General features: G+C 46.1%; 1 protein-coding gene across 2 annotated transcripts in view; it reads right to left on the bottom strand.

The window, feature by feature from the left end:
• Nucleotides 1-18,728, bottom strand: part of RBBP5 (RB binding protein 5, histone lysine methyltransferase complex subunit) — a 156,966-nt gene that overhangs the window by 118,089 nt on the left and 20,149 nt on the right. For both annotated transcript variants that reach the window (XM_073615818.1, XM_073615819.1), the window contains exons 8-9: nucleotides 11,372-11,525; nucleotides 10,088-10,159 (exon numbers count right to left, since the gene is read on the bottom strand). In XM_073615818.1, the coding sequence (XP_073471919.1) occupies nucleotides 10,088-10,159; nucleotides 11,372-11,525 (226 nt within the window). The remainder of the gene's footprint in view (nucleotides 1-10,087; nucleotides 10,160-11,371; nucleotides 11,526-18,728) is intronic.

Here is an 18,728-nt window from a genome sequence, read left to right as displayed (position 1 = left end):
CCCAGACAAAGGTGTTCAAAATAGATTCCATTTTCTTGAAAATCCCGATAGGTATATATAGTGGGGCGTGCCATACCATATATGGGATCTTGGGTAAAATAATCATTTTTATGATATTTATCCTCCCCATTACTCCCAGTGGTAGTTTGGACCTGGCTTGCGTTTTGGTTTTTATCATGGCAAACAATGGTTCTATATTGTTGGTTGTGTATTCGCGTAGGTCTCTTGTAACCAGTACCCCTAAATATTTAATGGTGTTTACCCTGACTAATGGTAGTTCTGGATGTATAATGGTTGGGGGGAATTGGTCTATGGGGAGTATCTGTGATTTTTCCCAGTTTATCCGTAGGCCTGAGAGTTTTCCCATTTTATCTATAGTGTCCAAAGCTGCTTGAAGTGATGGGCCCTGATCGGCTAGATATAGTATTGTGTCGTCTGCGTATAGTCCGATCTTCTCTATATGGTTGCCTATTTTAAGTCCCACTATGCCCGTGTCAGCTCTTATAGCTATGGCCAATGGCTCGGCTGCCAGGGCATATAGCAGTGGAGAAAGGGGACATCCCTGGCGTGTGCCTCTCTCTAGGGGAAATTGTCCCGATATACAACCGTTAACGAGGACCCGTGCTTTTGGTGACTGATAGAGTATTTGTACCCACTGTATGAAATTGGGACCAAATCCATATTCTCGTAGACACTCCCAAAGAAAAGACCACTCCACTGAGTCAAAGGCCTTTGCTGTGTCCAGGGCCACCACTACTCTGGTACCCCGATTATCGTGTTGTGCTTGAATATTTAGAAACAGTCTTCTTATATTCATGGCTGTATTTTTCCCGGGCATAAAGCCGGTTTGGTCTGGGTGAATTAATGATAGAATAACTTTATTTAGACGGGATGCTAGGATTTTGGCCAGTATCTTGATGTCTACTTGTAATAGTGAGATTGGACGGTAGGACTCGGGATATCTAGGGTCTTTTCCTGGTTTAGGTATAACTATTATTTGTGCTTCTTGCATTGATGGAGGGAGTGATTTATATTTAAATATTTGTTGGTATACTTTTTGCAAATTCGGGACTAGTATATCAGGGAATGCAGTGTAAAATTCTAGTGGCAGGCCGTCCAGTCCGGGGGCCTTGGATTTAGCTAGTTGGGACAGTGCTTCAGATATGTCCTCCTGGCTAATGGGGGCGTCTAGTAGCTTAACCTGTTCTAATGTGAGTTTAGGGAACTGAATTCTGTGTAAGTAGTTTTTAATTTCGTGTGTGGATTGTGTTGTCTGAGTTTTATATAAATTCCTATAGAAGTTTAGGAAAATGTCTGCTACCTGTTGTGGGTCGGTCACCTCGTCTCCCTGTGAGGTAGCTAGGGTCACCACTACTGGAGGTTTTTCATTTAAATGGGCTAAATATGCCAGCAATTTACCTGCTTGCTCCCCGTGTTCGAAGATTCTTTGTTTTTTGAAAAAAACCTGTTGTTTGGCCTTCTCTAGGTGCATTTGGGTTACTGTTCTGGATTGCATTTGTAGTTTATGGAGATTATCAGTACTGGGTTCTTGTGCGTATACCTGTTCCAATTCCTGTAGTTTGTCAGTGGTCATCTGTAATAGCAGTTTGGTGGAATTTTTAAATCTATTTATTCTTAGTGAAAGTATTCTACTAGCTTGATTTTTGAAGGTGTCCCAGACTGCAGTGTCTGAATCTGTAAATCTTAAGTTGTTTAGGATATATTGTAATTCTTGCCCTATGCTCTCGAGATCAGGCAGGACAGACAGCCAGAATGGATTCAACCTCCAATTAGAAGTGGGCATTGCCTTTAATAGAGTTATTGTTATCCAACAGGGTGAATGGTCCGATAGTGCTCGTGGAGCCATATCCGACCCTGTTATTTTAGGCAGCAATGCATTTGAGACCAGTATAAAATCAATCCTGGACATCGTGTCACAGCCTGCCGAGTGACATGTGTATGCTTTTTTAGTCGGGTTTTGCCATCTCCATACGTCTGTTAGCGCAAATTCTGTGAATAGTCTGCATAGTCTGGTTTGGTGAGGCACAGTCCTGGATGTATCTCCCAGGCCTGGTCTGTCCAAATTTGGATTCATGGTTTGGTTAAAGTCGCCCATCCATATAGCAGGAACTGATGGATGTTGTGCCATGAATGCCAGTCCCTTGAGTACTACCTCGATCGAAAAAGGGGGGGGGATATAACACGCCAGAATCAATAAAGAGTTGCCTCCTATGATGGCGTGCAGGAAGATATATCTTCCTAATCTATCTGACTCTAGAGTAATTAGTTCAAAGGGCACTCTTTTGGCGACCAGTATCGATACCCCCCTTGATTGATTGGTGTGTGTGCTGTGGTATAACCATCCTATCCACGGTTTTTTTAAGGCTACCTGCATCTGGCCTGTGATGTGTGTTTCTATTAAAGCTATTATATCTGCTTTCTGTGATTTTAGAAATGTTAAGGCTGCGGTTCGTTTTACCTTATTCCGCATACCGCGTACGTTCCACGTCAAAAACTTTACATCGGCCATATTGGTTTCTGATTATAATAGTGTGGCTGCCATCTAGTGAGATTCCAAGACAGTGGTGCCTCCTTAGTCTGCCCTTTCCACTGTGCCAGTCTGCTAATACCTATCTTAACGTTGAATGCATATTGTCTGTCTAGCCGTATCAAGGTCACATCAATACTTATATTCCCAAAGTAAAACACAAAACTTATCCTTTTAACTGTTCCCATCCCTCCCAGCTGCACATCTCCCCAACCTGATGTGAGCATATTTACCCAAACTGTCAGCATATAACATATCATCCAGCGGATACACTCCGCTGGAGGCACATTTCTTAATAGCAATAGATGTGTTGTCCTTTTATGCTGAAACAACTTTGTTAAGGGGGCGACTGTTTTCCTGTCGCTCGTGGAGTAGTTGTAATCAGGACTATCACACATTTCAGTCAGTGAGCTCCCCTTGCACTTTTCTTCCTTGCAACTGGTCAAATTATGACTCATATTCCAGGATGTTGTAGTACAGTTCATCCCTGTCATTTAGGAGTTTTGCAGAGCATATCACTGTAGACTGTCCCCATTCTTCTCAAAATGTAAGGGCGCAACCGGTAACCCGCGCAACTTTATTGTATGATCCCTCTTGTTCCATGTCAGAATTATACAGGAGTTAGCTCTCTTATCCTCATCTACTGCTCTTGTGTACAAGCTGTGTGTGTCCCCGTTCTTTATATCCCTAAACTGGATTCTGGTTCCCTTCTAAAAAGTCTCTATGACATTTGTATTGTAGGATTTTGTGCGAGGTCAGAAAGTACTCACTGTGGTTGTATGAACTTAGACAGATTAAGCTGGCCTGTCTCTACGATCCAGCCATGCTGTCGCTGCCGCCGGGTCGTCAAAGAACTGTACTTTTCCATCCTCCTCCACCCGCAGCCGGGCAGGGAATAACATTGCATACTTGAGATGGAGGGTCCTCAATCGGCGCTTCACCTCTTGATATTGTGCTCTCTTCCTTTGCACCTCGCTGGAAAAATCCGGAAATACTGCTATCTGGCTGTTCCCGATCTGTATGTTTCCTCTCTCCCGGGTGAGTTTAAGGATTTTGTCTCGGTCCCGAAAATTTAGAAATTTGGCGATGAATGTGCGGGGAGGCGCTCCAGGTGGTGGTGGCCGCGCAGGTATGCGGTGCGCCCTCTCCACCGCAAACATTACTGAAAAGGCTTCCCGGCCATACGTTTTGAGCAGGAGCGTTTCTAGATAGGTTGCCGGGTCTGCGCCTTCCTCTTTCTCCGGCAGTCCTATGAAGCGGAGGTTACAGCGTCTAAGGCGGTTCTCCATGTCATCTTGATGGGCATTAAGTTGCTGTATTTGTCTCTGCATCTCTTCTGTAGTATGTCTCATGGGGTGCAGGGCATCTTCCGCGTTGCTGATTCTGGTTTCTGCCTCCGTAACCCTGTCTTTCAGTTTTGAGAAGTCCTGTCTGATCAGGGATATATCGATTTTTACTTCGTCTATCTTCGCAGTCAGCGTACTTTGCAAGGCGGCTATAGCGTCCAGCACTTTGTCGGTGTCTGACGTCTGAGGAGCGGGGCCCGTACACGTGTCTGCGCTGCCCTCCTGCTGCATGTCTTTTTCCAGGCGGCGAAATTGCGCGAGCTTGTCTGTCGTCCCAGTGTTCCGCTTTGGTGGTGACATAGTCCTCAGCGGTCCCAGGACAGAAGGGGAACCCTTGTGATGAATTACTTTGGTGTATCGTTCCTCAGGACCCCTATCAGGAGTTTGTGTGCTGGAAGTTTGCTCTGTCTGTATCTCACTCCCTCACCTTTCAGGCCTCTCCTCAGGTACTGTGTCCCCAGAGGAGATCTGGAGGCCCATGCACGCAGAAAGTAGTCCTTTGGGGGGCTCGGCAAGTCAGGAGAATCTGCAGGGCTGTTGCTGGGTGCAGCAAGATGGCCGCCGTTCCGAGGACCAGGCCGGAGCCCCGGGCCGTCCCAGGAGCCGTCCCAGGGTGCAGAGGTTCAGCCCTGGGGGCCACAGGCAGTCCGGGGGCTGAGGCAGGCAAAGATCTGTCTCTGGGGAGCCTTGTATGTCCGGGGGATAAGCAGGAGCCGCCGCCGGGTGTACCAAGATGGCCGCCGCTCCGAGGACCAGGCCGGATCCCCGGGCCGTCCCAGGAGCTGTTTCAGGGTGCAGAAGTTCAGCGCTGGGGGCCACAGGCAGTCCGGGGGCCGAGGCAGGCAAAGATCCGTCTCTGGGGAGCCTTGTATAGCCAGGGGATGAGTAGGAGCCGCCGCCGGGTGGAGCAATATGGCCGCCGCTCCAAGCACTAGGCCGAAGCCGGGGACTTTCCTACAGGCCGGGCCCGGGGCGGGACGATCCGGTCTCCGCGGCCCCGAGCAGCGCTCCAGACGGCCAGGCAGCACCCAGGGCCACACAGATGATGGGACAAGCCTATTGATGTGTCTTTTCCTGTCAGGATTGCTAGGATTAGAGCAGGATGTCGGTTACAGGATTTTGGGCAAAGGGAGCTCTCTTTCCAAACGTCCTACTCCATAGCTCCTCAGGCCACGCCCCCCGTAAGGTTCCATCTTACATCAACAACATCCCCGATCCGCCCGATCTTGGGTACACCCGAGTTCACTCCAGGGTATACAGATCCACTGTTTATATCTCTAAAGAATTCTAATCACTTCCAAGCCTCTCACTTCCTATTGAATGGAAGATGGCCTAATATAGCAGAACTTAGAAACCCAGCCGGACCGTTTCAATTAGATTTTTTGAGGGCCCTCCAACTTGATCACTTTTTCAAAACATTAGCATCCCCCGATAGCTTTAGCCAACCCCTGACGACATATGATCTATATTGTACGGAAGAAGACCCCATGCCACATGCCTTGTCAGCCACATACCAATTGTTAATTAAACCCCCAGACAGCTTTAGCTTACAAAGTTTAGAATCCTGGGAACAGGACCTACAATGTAAATTTACGACGCGTCAAAAGCAGAATATAATTTATTTCACATACAGATCTTCGATCTGCACAAAAACGCAGGAGACTAATTACAAGTTGATCACTAGGTGGTACAACACTCCTGTAAAATTACATAAGATGTTCCCTCTCACAACGGATAGGTGTTGGAGATGCCATAGTGACCGTGGCACCATCCTCCACATGTTCTGGACATGCCCATTGCTGGACCGGTTTTGGGAAACCATCCGAAACGTTATACAAAAGTTTACCGAACGCACAATATCAAATGATCCTGCCCTCTTTCTGCTCCACGCCACCACCTCAGCCAGCAAAGTGTATAAAAAGTCATTGATCCGGCATCTACTGGATGCCGCCAAGGCATGTATTCCCCTGCTTTGGAAATCTACACAACCCCCATCAATTGGTGTGTGGTTCAGAAAGGTAGAGGATATTAAGAGAATGGAGGATTTGATTCTGACTGCTAGAAACCAAAGCGAAGTGTTCACCAGGACTTGGTCCGGATGGAACATATTTATCCTTTCGGCTGAAGGCCAGGTGCTTCTAGAAGGGAACTAGTCTGTTTAGTGGAAGACATCTTGATATGCTATTATCTGGTATAAAAAACAGTGCTGATCCTTCCTAAGCCTGTCAGACGGCACATGTAGTAGCCGTCTCCTTGTCCCCCCCCCCCCCCGTTACCCCATATCCCCTCCCATCCCTTTCCCCTGAACCCCCCTACTATCTTATTTCTCTCTATTTCTCATCTCTTATCTTTTTCTTTTTTATTATTTAGGCCTCTTCTTTCCTCCTTTTTAAGTAAATTGAAATGGAAACGGAGAGGTTCGGTCCCACCCACATATTGCTTCTTGGTTATACATATGAGGTTCTATTAGTAGCCCACACTGGTTTTCTTACAAAGAAATAATATCTACGGTATCCATAGGAGACGATTATGTATAAATGGAGGCTGCACCCTCAATATACTGTTTTGTACATACCTTGTATCACTGTGTGGGACCCATGTCCTCTCCTGTTCTTTAATAAAATATAATTTGAAAAAAAAAAAAAAAAAAAGAGGCGAGGGTCAGTTCACGTGCAAGCAGTCCAAGCGGTAGGCAGTAGCGTAGTTGATAAAACAGGCCAGGGTCAGTTCACGTGGAGGCAGTCCAAACGGTAGGCAGAGGCATAGTCAAAAAACAGGCCAGGGTCAGTTCACATGGAAGGCAGTGGCATGGTTATTTGGGGAAGCATGGAAAATGGTCAGCACAGATGATGAAAATGGGGAAATGGTTAAAAATATGGGCTAATATTTTAGGGATGCATGATAAAGTTGGAAGCATTCACCAATGCAAAGGCCAGGTTGGGAGGGACACTGGGGACAATGGTAGCTGGTATCTTTTCGAAACCCTCTTTTGGTGCACACGCAACATTTTTTTTGCTGTCTTCGGCCTGCTTCAGATGGTGGAATGTTTAAGGGAAAGTGGCGCTCATGAAGTCGGCAAACAGCCTCAGAACGAAGGTCTTCTGGGGGGGGTCTTTGGTGATAGATGGACGTGACAACTTCTTCTAAGAATTGTAGGAAGGGGGCGGGGCTTTCTGTGGATTTGGTGTAGACTACGTAGGAATTATAAATGGCCAAATGGATGAGATAAATTACTACCTTCTTGTACCAGAATCGGGACCTCCTTATAGAAAAATAGGGCTGAATCATTTGATCATTGAAATCCACCCCCACCCCCATGTAGAGATTATAATCTTGGACACATACTGGCTTTTCAATGGGACCTCGTCTTCTTTGAACCTCAATTGTAGTGTTGTCATGGATGGTGGACATCCTGTGCACGTCCCTTTTATCCTTCCACATCAAGGCCAGCACTTCGTTGCATCTCAATACTGCTCTTTCCCCCCTTCGCAGCTTTTTGTTTGCTAGAGATTGTGGGAAGCCCTTCCTATTTTTTGTGGAGGTTCCACAGACCAGGGTTTTTGCGATGTATAAGTGCTTGAAAAGGGGCAGGCTGGTGTAGAAGTTGTCAAGGTATATGTGATATCCTTTGTTCAGAAGTGGGTATGCCAGGTCCCATACAATCTTTCCAGTTGTGCCCATGTAGGCCGGGCACTCAGGGGGCTAGAGCTGGGAATCTTTTCCTTCATATATGCGGAAGACATACAGATATCCCGTGGCTCTCTCACAGAGCTTGTATAATTTTACTCCGTATCTGGCCCTTTTGCTAGGAATATATTGCTTTATTCCTAGCCGGCCTGAAAAGGGTACCAGGGACTCAGACACATATTCTGATCGGGGACATAGAGTTCTGCAAATTGTTGGGAAAAGAAATTTATCAGTGGGCGAAGTTTATATAATTTGTCGTAATTTGGATGATTGCGGGGAGGGCACTGGGCGTTGTCACTAAAATGAAGAAAGCGCATTATCATTTCGTATCAGGACCTGGCCATTACAAAAGAATAAATGGGCATGTTGTGGATGGGGTTAGTGGACCAATAGGCATGTCCTTGATTTTTTTTTTGTAAGCCCCATGTTTAGAGTGAGGCCCATAAACAATTTGAACTCAATTCAGATCTCTCCACTCAAATGGACGGGCATATGATGATTGGGGGTTGTTGGCAATATACGGCTGGGCATATAAATTTGTCTAGTCCACAATGAATTGCAGCAAAGTATCGGGCAAAAACAGATGAAAGCAATAAATCTCTGAGAAATTTTGGGTGTTGGCCTGCACACTTGGCTGTGCTGTGAAAGAGAGAATAATTGGTGATCCCGAGTTGGATGGCAGCCATGTTGGGTTGGCAAGACCACCTGGCATGTATGTAGAGGCACTGGCTCTTGGGGGACGTGACACTCCAGTAGTTGGGGGATTTGAATTTCCTGTGCTGGTACTCTGGTGTGATGTGGTAGCACTGGTACTGGGTCTGGGCATTTGTTCCTGGGGCCTATCGCCGGAGGCAGCGCTGGTACTGGGCATTTGTTCCCGGGGCCTATCGCAGGCGGCAGCGCTGGTACTGGGCCTGAGAATATAATCCTGGTCTCCAAAGTGCCGTGCCCTTTTAGGAGGGACCCATTCTTCCTCCGAATCATTTGCCGATTCACTATACTCAATCCGTTCAAATTCCGAAATTGATTCAGAATCAGAAATGGAATCTGATGAGAACTCCCCGTCGCTCTCATCAGTCATGGAGAGGATCTGGAACGCCCCCTCACTGTTGTAAACTCTTTTGGACATGACACTAATGGCTGTGTGACAGGTGGCAGATGACGGTCACTGATGGGCTGTGCGATGGGTGGCAGGTGACATTCACTGATGGGTGATGACGGTGTGACAGGAGATGGTCACTGATGGGTGATGGTCAGAGACGAGCGACAGGCCACGGTCACTGATGGGTGACGGCCGACGGCCACTGATGGGTGACGGCCGATGGCCACTGATGGGTGACGGCCGATGATGGGTGACGGCTGATGTCACTGATGGGTGACGGCTAATGGCTGATGGGCGACGGGTGATGGCTGACCGTCACTGATGGGTGATGGCTGATGGTCGGTGATGGGTGACAGGTGCATGGCAGTCCCTTATGTGACAGGTGCACTTTATGGGGTGACTGTTGGGTGACAGATGACAATGGGGGGGGGGGGGTGAGACAAGTGTTGTGCTTGGTGCAGCACAATACAGACACAGATCGGTAACTCACTGCTCCTGGCTCTTCTCGCCTCACATTGGAAACAGTGTGTGAGGAGAGAAGAGCTGGTAACAGCTAGTTACCGCTCTGTGTTTACATTTAGTGATCGGCTGTAAAAGGATCACAGCCGAACACGTGGTAAACAGCCGTCGGCCAATGGCTGTTTACCATCGTCGGTAACGAAAAGTGTTCCCGGGACGTACGCTCGCCGTGCACAGTGGGGCGGTACCATCTGTGATCGGCCGTGACTTCATCACGGCTGATCACGTGTTAAACTGCCATGCCCAAGGGCAGTTCACCCCCCTCGGCGGCGAGCTGCGTCTCCATGACTCGCCGCCACTGAGGGTACAGGGATGCACGCACACGATCGTGCGCATTCCCTGTTTAAAGGGAAGGGCGTCATATGACGCCCTCCCAGAACGAGAGCCGCGCCGCCTGGCCGTCATATGATGGACGGCAGGCGGCTATCGGTTAAAGTGGTTCTAAAGGCTCAAGGTTTTTTACCCTAATGCATTCTATGCTTGTGCAGTAGTCCCCATTACAATTCAGCGATGTGCACGAGAGCCTCATTAGCTGAGACAGCAGCGGGAGCCATTGGCTCCCGCTATTGTCAATCACAGCCAGTGAGCCAATGAGGACAGAGAGGGGGCGGGGCTCTGTGTGTAAATGGACTCGCGGCGATGTGGCTCTGGAATGAGCCTGCTTGGGTGCTCTGGGCAAAACCACTGCACAGAGCAGGTGAGTATGACAGGTTATTTAAGGAAGGAAAAAAAAAAGAAAGCCTTTAATATCACTTTAGTAATAGCTACTTCCTGCACAAAAGCAGATTTGCACAATAACAGGATAATGGACAATGAACCCTATTTAATACTTTTTGTAAAGATCAATTAAAAAATAAATTTTTATATTTACAAAACAGCACTTACTACTTGATTTTGAGCCCATATAGAAACCACTCCACTGGAAATAGATGCGATTATTGGTCGAACGGGATGCCACTTGAAAAGAAAAAAAAAAAAGTTTAGAAATGCTAGATGTAATATAGAATGATACATTGTTTGCAAAGGTCAAAGGCTTATGTCTATTCACAACCACATAACCAATTAGCATTAACAAACTGTGTACCCAACCACCGCTATGAGAATTCGAAAATGCATTTCCTGGAGAAAATGTGTGGGAATACTTAATAGCTGAATTGCTAAAGCTAACTGGATGAATAGCTTAAATCCTTAAGAAACAGTTGAAGAAGTGAGAATAGTTGGAAAAGTAGGAATCGTTTTAAAATAAACATGAATTTCATTTAAAAAGTTTAACACCACCACTAATGTATGAAAGATGAGGAATATTTCAAGGTTTTTTGAAAAGCTTTTTGATCATTAATCCCCACACCTAATGAGTGAGACACATTGTGAGAGAACCCTTCAAACAAGCCGTAATAAATCCACAAGAGTACATGCTATGGAAACAGCGACTTCACCGCTAGAGACACACGGCCTTTGTGAATGTATCAGTATAAAATTTTCACAAAAACTGTAAAAGATATCAAACTGAAAAGATATAGCCAGATAGCTGAATATTTTTTGAACATTTTAAAATTTGTTTGGCGTCTGTAGGTGAAAGTATAAAGGAGCAGAAACTTTTGGGAGCGGAAGAAGATTTTAAGGATTTGAAGCATGCTCTCATTCACTTCAATGTTAAAAAAAGTGTTAAAAAGCTAAATATTTTAAAAAGTATAAATAAGAGAAAAAAAAAAGTTGAAAAAGTCCCATCATTAGCTGAAAGAGCTGAACATTTTAAAAGTTGAATGGTTTTAATAGCTGAAAGCATGCAGAAGTTACGCAGAAAACATACGGAATAAAATTAAAATTAATAAATAAATAAAAAACGAACAACAATAGTGGGACTGCTGAAGCAGTCCCACTAATAAATAAAAAAAACGAACAACAATAGTGGGACTGCTGAAGCAATCCCACTAATAACCAAACTTTCCTATTCTAGTGAAGGGGTGCATCGTCACCTCTCAAAAATGGAGAAAGCAACACATACAGTGCCACTCCAACTCTGTTCCCTCTCCAACCTCTGTCTCCACCTCCTCAAATCTTTCTTTCTCGCTCTCATTCTCTTCCTATACACAAACACATATAAATATAGGTAAAAGTGTTTTGTACAATAAAGCCACTTTAAGAAACCCATATAGGTGTACAACATACAGCAACATCTAGCAGTAGTTCACCACGGGTTCCATGCAGGATTTTCACTAGATTTCCAATGCTCTTTTCCCAAATGTACAGAGCATGTTGCCGGGCAGAGCCTGCTACGATATACTCTCCATCTCCAGAGAAGCAGCATTTCTTCCAAGGAGTTCTGTGAAAGGAGACACAATTACGTTTTACTTATTTTTGCTGATGGCTACTATGGCTTAAAAGCAAACTAAATGTTCAACTGGCCCCAAAGCAAAGGTTTAGTCACTGTAAATATGAACCTAAAAAAAGAGAACTACCACAAAAGTTAATATATATGATTACAACTAAAACCGTTTTGGAAATTTTGCAGGACACCTGCCTTGCATTGATTTAAAATGGAATTCTGGGCAAAACCAAATGAGATAGGACATAGCTTGTCACTAGCATTAACACAGGATTTTTTTTTTGAGTTTCCCGTAACAGTTTTATTACCTGTTGGTCTTACAGATCAGTTATTTTTCCACTTTCTGTAACAGGGTGATAACGCTGCTGGTTCTAAAATGAAATCATTTGTTGTCACCCTGAAACAGAAATTCTTAGATTGGCATGGAAGTTTAAATGGGCCTAAAAAGCATTGTACACTTTTATTTTTATTTAACTAGGCATTAGTGTAGTTATATTCCCCATTGTGTTTGTCTTATCTTACCTTGTAATGATGTTGGGGCTGCAGTTTATAGTGTCATGGCCAATCAATTCTCCCATGTCCATGCATTAACCCACCTAACTTGTCCCTATTCGGTAAATAGACAGGCAACTTCTTGTTCCAGGTCACAATCTATGCCTCACATAGTTGGTGAGAAACACATCAGCCCATCTAGTCGCACCTATGATATGTGTGTGTGTGTTATATATACGTACACTCCTGTATGTTGTGGTCGTTAAGGTGCCCCATCTAATAGTTTTTTGAAACTATCAACGCTCCCTGCTGATACCACTGTTTGTGGAAGAGAATTCCACATCCTTACCGCTCTTTCTCTTCCAACTTTAGTGCATGGCCGTGTGTCTTTTTAAATTTAACTAAATAGTATTTTCCTTATGCTAGGGTCGCCAGTACGGTAATTGTACATTGATATCAAATCCCCTCTCAAGCGTTTTCTCTCCAGAGAGAAGTTTAATGCTTGTAGTCCTGAGGTCCTCCATTCCCTTAATTAGCTTTGTTGATTTCCTCTGTGTTACAAATGTGGGAGTGCAAATGTGATGAAAGAATACATGATGAGCCAGCTGTAAATTTCTCTGCTTGCTTTTGTATGATCTAATTAATTAGCAGAAAATCACTAGACTGAGAGATCCAGAAACTGGTGGATATGTAGTTTCTTCACAGGATGTGTCAGTTCTTAGACTACAAAACAGCGGTCATGTATTAATCTGTGAATAAAAAAAAAAGGAAGAATAATACTGCGCCACCACACTCAATAGATGAGCTGCTGACACTACAATTAGACAAATTGCGTAAAGAAAATGGTAAGGATTTAAGTGCAGCGCTAAGTAACTAGTGATATATGTAATAATGCAAACATATAAAGTGACAGTGCACACTTATACATTAATGACATTGCCTGCAAAGCTTGATTAGTATGCAAAATGGTGAGACAACATATACATAAACATATTGAGAAACTAAATGTCCATTAACCGCTTGCCGACCACCGCCTGAACATTTACGTCGGCAGAATGACACGGACAGGCAAATGGGCGCACGGGTACGTCCCTTTAAATTTGCCGCCAGGTGGTCACGTGCGTGCCGCCGCGTGACCCTGCCGCCGGCTCCATGAGTGTGATCGTGGGTCCCGCGGACTCGATGTCCGTAGGGATACCCTCCATCGTCTCACAGAGAGGAAGAACGGGGAAATGCTGATGTAAACAAGCATTTCCCCGTTCTGCCTAATGACAATGATCACAGCTCCCTGTGATCGGGAGCGGTGATCAGTGTCGTGTCACACGTAGCCCATCCCCCTACAGTTAGAATCAACCCCTGCAGCGCCCCCTCCTGGTTAACCCCTTCACTGCCAGTCACATTTATACCAGTAGTCAATGCATTTTTAATCACACTGATTGCTGTATAAATGTGAATGGTCCCAAAATAGCGCCAAAAGTGTCTAATCTGTCCGTCATAATGTCGCAGTCACGATATAAAAAAAAAAAAAAAAAAAAAAAAAATCGCTGATCGCCACCATTACTAGTTAAAAAAAAATAAATAAAAAAGCCATAAAACTATTTTGTAGACGCTATAACTTTTCGCAAACCAAACGCTTATTGCGATTTTTTTTACCAAAAAATATGTAAAAGAATACGTATCGGCCTAAACTGAGGAAAAAAGCTGAGTTAGACTTACCGGTAACTCCTTTTCTGAGAGTCTTCCAGGAGAGCCCATGAGACCTAGGGCTCCTCCTACCAGGACAGGAAACACGTTACCCCCGCCAGATAAAAGGGCGGTCCTCCAGGCCCCATGTCAGTCTTCTCAAGAAACGTAGGATGTACCTACAAAACATATGATAATATACATAACTTCAGACAAAACCGGGTGGGAATCCGGCTGTCCTGCAAGACTCTCAGAAAAGGAGTTACCGGTAAGTCTAACTCAGCTTTTCTCAAAGCGTCTTCCAGGACAGCCCATGAGACGATGAGCCAGAACTTACCAGTCTAGGGAGGGACCACTGCCTGAAGGACCTTACGACCAAACGCCTGCTCCTGAGCTGATAGGAGATCCAGGCGATAATGCTTAATGAAGGTTGAGTAACTGGACCATGTGGCAGCCCTGCAAATTTGTTCCGGTAAGGCACCAGCCCTCTCAGCCCAAGACGTAGATAATGCTCTAGTTGAGTGCGCAGTAACAAAAGGTGGGGGAACCTCTCTAATTTTATAAGCTTCAGAGGTCTAGCCAGGGTGGCTTTAGATGCACTATTTCCCTTGTGAACTCCTGAAAAGAGGACAAACAAGGCATCAGTTTTTCTAAAGGTCCTGGTGACCTCAAGATAGACTAGGAGAATCCTTCTCACGTCTAAAAAACGAAACTTTCTTTCTAGGTCGCCCTGTGGCGAACTACAAAAGATTGGCAGTACAATGTCCTGAGATCGGTGGAATGTACTGGCCACCTTGGGCAAAAAGCCTGGATCGGTTCTCAAAACAACTCGATCCTCAAAAATCGTGAGGAAAGGCTCCCTCACTGATAGGGCCCGCAACTCACTTACCCTACGAGCTGAGGTAACAGCTACAAGAAAAATAGTTTTCAATGTGAGTGACTTAACTGAGATATCTTCAAGAGGCTCAAAAGGAAATTCAAGTTTGAAGTACTAGGGACAGGTCCCAAGTTGGACAACTTCTCACCACTACTGGTCTAGCTCTAGAGATTGATTTGAAAAATCTAGCTATAGTGGGATTTTCCAGGAGAGAAAACTAGGGGAACACACTAATAGCTGCCGCCTGTACCTTTAAGTTACGAACAGAAAGACCGTGGTCGACCCCCTCCTGAAAAAAATTCCAAAATTGAAGGAATATCACAAGTTCTCAGATAACCATGAATTGAACTTTTTCCAAACTTTGGAATATATGGCTCTGGTGACTGGTTTTCTGCAGTCCTGACTACCTTGTCAGAGAACCCCTGGGCGCTCAGTATCTTTTCTTCAGATACCAAGCTGTCAAGTTTAAAACCACCTGTGGGTGTGACACTGGACCCTGCGATAGTAAGTCTTCTCTCTTCGGAAGACTCAGTGGAGGCTCCGAGACCAGAGTCTGAAGCAGGGAAAACCATGGCCTCTTGGGCCAGAAAGGGGCGATTAGAATGAGATCCGTTTCTTCTAGAAGAAAATTCTGGAGAACTTCTGGAATAAGTCTGATTGGCGGAAAGGCATAACATAGGCCACGGGTTTGCCAGAGCATCGATCCCAAAGGATTGGTCTGCTGGGTTCATGGAAAAGAACAAATTCGTCTTGCAGTTGTTCTGGTTTGCAAACAGATCCGCTTCAGGATATCCCAATCTGCTGGGGAGATCTGCAAAGACTTCGGGATGAAGGGACCAGTTGTCTCGATCTACCCGGTAGCGGCTGAGATAATCTGCTAGACAATTGTGTGTTACCTTCAGGTGCACAGCTGAAATTGAAGCTAGATTCCCTTCTGCCCATGAAAAGATCTCCTGGGCAATTGATTGAAGTATCCAACTTCTCGTGCCCCCCTGCTTGTTGAGGTACGCGACTGTCGCAATATTGTCTGACAGAATTTGGAGATTGTGACTCCTGATCTCCGTCTGAAAAGACTGCAGGGCTCTCTGAGAACTGCTAGCAGCTCTCTTTGATTGGAGGAAGCCTTTGCCTCCCTCGCGGACCACTCTCTCTGTGCCCCTGCATTGTTGAGGTGGGCCCCCCATCCCCAGGAACTCGCATCCGTAGTAATCCTTTGGGATATGGGAATGGACCATGGGAGACACCCTGTTAGGTGCTGGCCTGTTCACCACCACAGGCTTTTTTTTATCCTGGGGGGAAGCCAGACCCTTGACATCCCAGTTTCTCAATAGAAACAGTTGTAATGGACGTTGATGAAGTCTCGCCCATGGTACTGCGGGAAAGCATGAGGTCAGACCCACTGCCTTCGAAACCTGTCTCAGAGAGACCGACTGGTTGGTCTGCAATGCTGACATAGTTTGGATCATTTTTGTAATCTTCTCCTGAGGAAGAAAAACTCTCTGGTCTACTGAGCAAAAGTCGTAACGCAGGTATGTTACTTTCTGGGCTGGGATTAAGGATGACTTTTCTATATTTATCAACCAGCCTAGGGACTGTAGGAAGTTTTGTACAATCTGGAGGTCCTCCAACAGATTTTGGTATGACTCTGCCACCACCAGGAGGTTGTCCAAGTAAGGGATAACAGTTATCGCCTTTAACCTCAGCGGAGCCAGTGCTTCCCCCAACACCTTCATAAAAATGCGTGGGGCCTAGGAGAGACCGAAGGGGAGGGCTTGAAACTGAAAGTGTTGAGTCCCTGTATCCAACTTCACTGCTAACCTCAAAATTTTTTGGAAGGCTGGGTGGATAGGGATGTGAAAATTGGCATCCCTTAATCCAGCGTGGCCATGAAGCAGTTTGGGTAGAGCAGGTTTTTGATAGTGAAAACCGTCTCCATACGCAAAGGTTTGTATCTGATTGAATTGTTTAAAGTCCGGAGATTCAGGATAAGTCGAAACTTCCCTGATGGCTTTTGGACCATAACTACATGGGGATAGAACCCCTTGCCCTGATCTGACTGGGGAACAGGAATCAGGACCTTTTGATCCAATAAGTCTCTGATCTGGAGACCCAGAGCCTTCGCTTTCTCTCGCTCTTGGGGAGGAAAGGTGACCAATAACCGCTCTGGTGGTTGATGGGCAAATTCCAGCCTGTACCCGTTGGTCACTAGGTCCAGGATGAAGGGGCTCGAAGTGACTTCTGCCCACTGTGGGATGAAGCCCCTCAATCTTCCTCCCACCGGGAAACGCAAGTCACTGTGGCTTGGCGGGCTGTTGAGGAGGGTTAAACAGGACCCCCCCTTTGCCTCTGCCTTTGTGCCCAGTCCAATGTTTTTTCGGCCTGTTGTCCTTTTCTCTAGGACCCCATTGCCTGCCTTGGCCACAAAAAAACTTTCTGGCTGTCGGGATTCTCTTTTTCTCTGGAAAAGCCTTTTTCCTATCAGCTGTACGTTTTAGTGCCTCCTGCAGTCTTGGGCCAAATAGCTGATCGCCTGTTAAGGGAAGGCCACAAAGGCGCAACTTGGAGGCTGAGTCCCCTGACCAGGTTTTAAGCCAAAGGCTTCTCCTGGCAGATTTCACTAAAGCCGAAGTCCGGGCCGACATTCTTACTGACTCTGAGGAAGAATCCGCCAAAAAACCTACTGCCTGAAAGAGAAGAGGAAAAGACTTCAAAATCTGCTCTCTGGAGGTACCTGCTGACAGATGCGACTGGATCTGAGTCAACCAAACCTCCAGATTTCTGGCCACACAAGTGGAGGCCAGAGCTGGTTGAGGTTCCCAACCGCTGAGTCCCAGGCTCTGTGGAGAAGGATATCCCCTCTCTTGTCCATCGGATCCTTAAGCTTGCTCATATCATCGAACGCTAGGTCCGAGTTTTCTGAAACCTTTGAAAGAGGTGCGTCCAACTTAGGATTCTTATTCCACGGCTGCGCAGTGTCCTCTTCAAAAGGAAACCTTCTTTTTAGGTTATTAGAGAAGAATGGTTTTCTCTCAGGATCATCCCATTCCAGTTTGATAGTATCAAAGAACTATGAACTGGAAAAACTCTCGATTTTTTCTTATGCAATCCTTTATACATAAGATCATGTTTGGATAACTGAACCTCCTCCTCTTTCAATTCAAGAGTAGTATAGATAGCCTTCAATAAGTTTTCCACATCCTCTACAGATAATCTCAAGCCCCGAGTGGATTCTCTATCCCTGGGCTCTATATTTGACCCTGATTCTTCTGGAGAAGAACGGGTAGCTCTGACCTCAGCCTCAGAGTCCTCACTCTCTGCCTGCTGCGGAGTGCTGACCGACATCTTCTGTGAAGACGGACTCTCAGCTGGAGTCTGGAGCTTGTCAATAAGTGTTCTAAAAGAACTGAAGATGGACGCAAGCTCATCTCCAACAGAAGTAAGCATCTTCTGGCAAGAGGCAGCCGGGTCATCTTTTACAAGGCCTTCCATACAGCTGCGAGAAACCGCTTTGCTCCAAGAGGAGCTCAATTTGTTTGCGCACACCACACATTTCCTTTTAGGTGGCTGTGCCTGAGCCTTGTCCTGGGTTGTATGACCCGTAATGAGACTCTGAGCCACCCTGACACTCCGAAACACCACGTGCAGGAGGGAGGGAAATGTGTCCCCATAACCCACTACTACAGAGAGGGGAGAGGGAGGGAACACTAACAGGGATAGCAAGAGAGTGACAACACTTCAGGCTTACCTGTGAGGTGCTGGTGTTGGGCACCGCCTCGACTACTTGTGCAGGAACTGCAGACTGGTACATCCTGCCCCCTTTTTGGCTTTCCACAGCCAGGCTGCTTCCACCAAAAGACACCAGTGGCCAGCGTCTCCTGTTTGCGCCGTTTAAGGAGACTGGAACCGGCATTTCCGGCGCCCGATGATTACGTCATATGCCCCGGAAGTGACCTACTCTCGGCACTTCCTGTGGGCCAGCTTGGAGCGCAGAAGCTCCGCCCACCCCCTCGAGCGCCGCAGCTTACTGCTTTTCCTCACACAAACCAGCCATGCTGTCTGTGAGGAAAGGATACCCCTGCCTTACAGAGTGCATAACCTCAGCAAAGCGCTTGGGAGCTGACACCATCCCCGGCCTGGCCCTCTCCAGG

This window comes from Aquarana catesbeiana, linkage group LG02, assembly GCF_042186555.1.
Source record: "Aquarana catesbeiana isolate 2022-GZ linkage group LG02, ASM4218655v1, whole genome shotgun sequence".
NCBI classification, from domain to species: Eukaryota; Metazoa; Chordata; class Amphibia; order Anura; family Ranidae; genus Aquarana; species Aquarana catesbeiana.
This window is presented reverse-complemented; position numbering and strand designations above follow the sequence as displayed.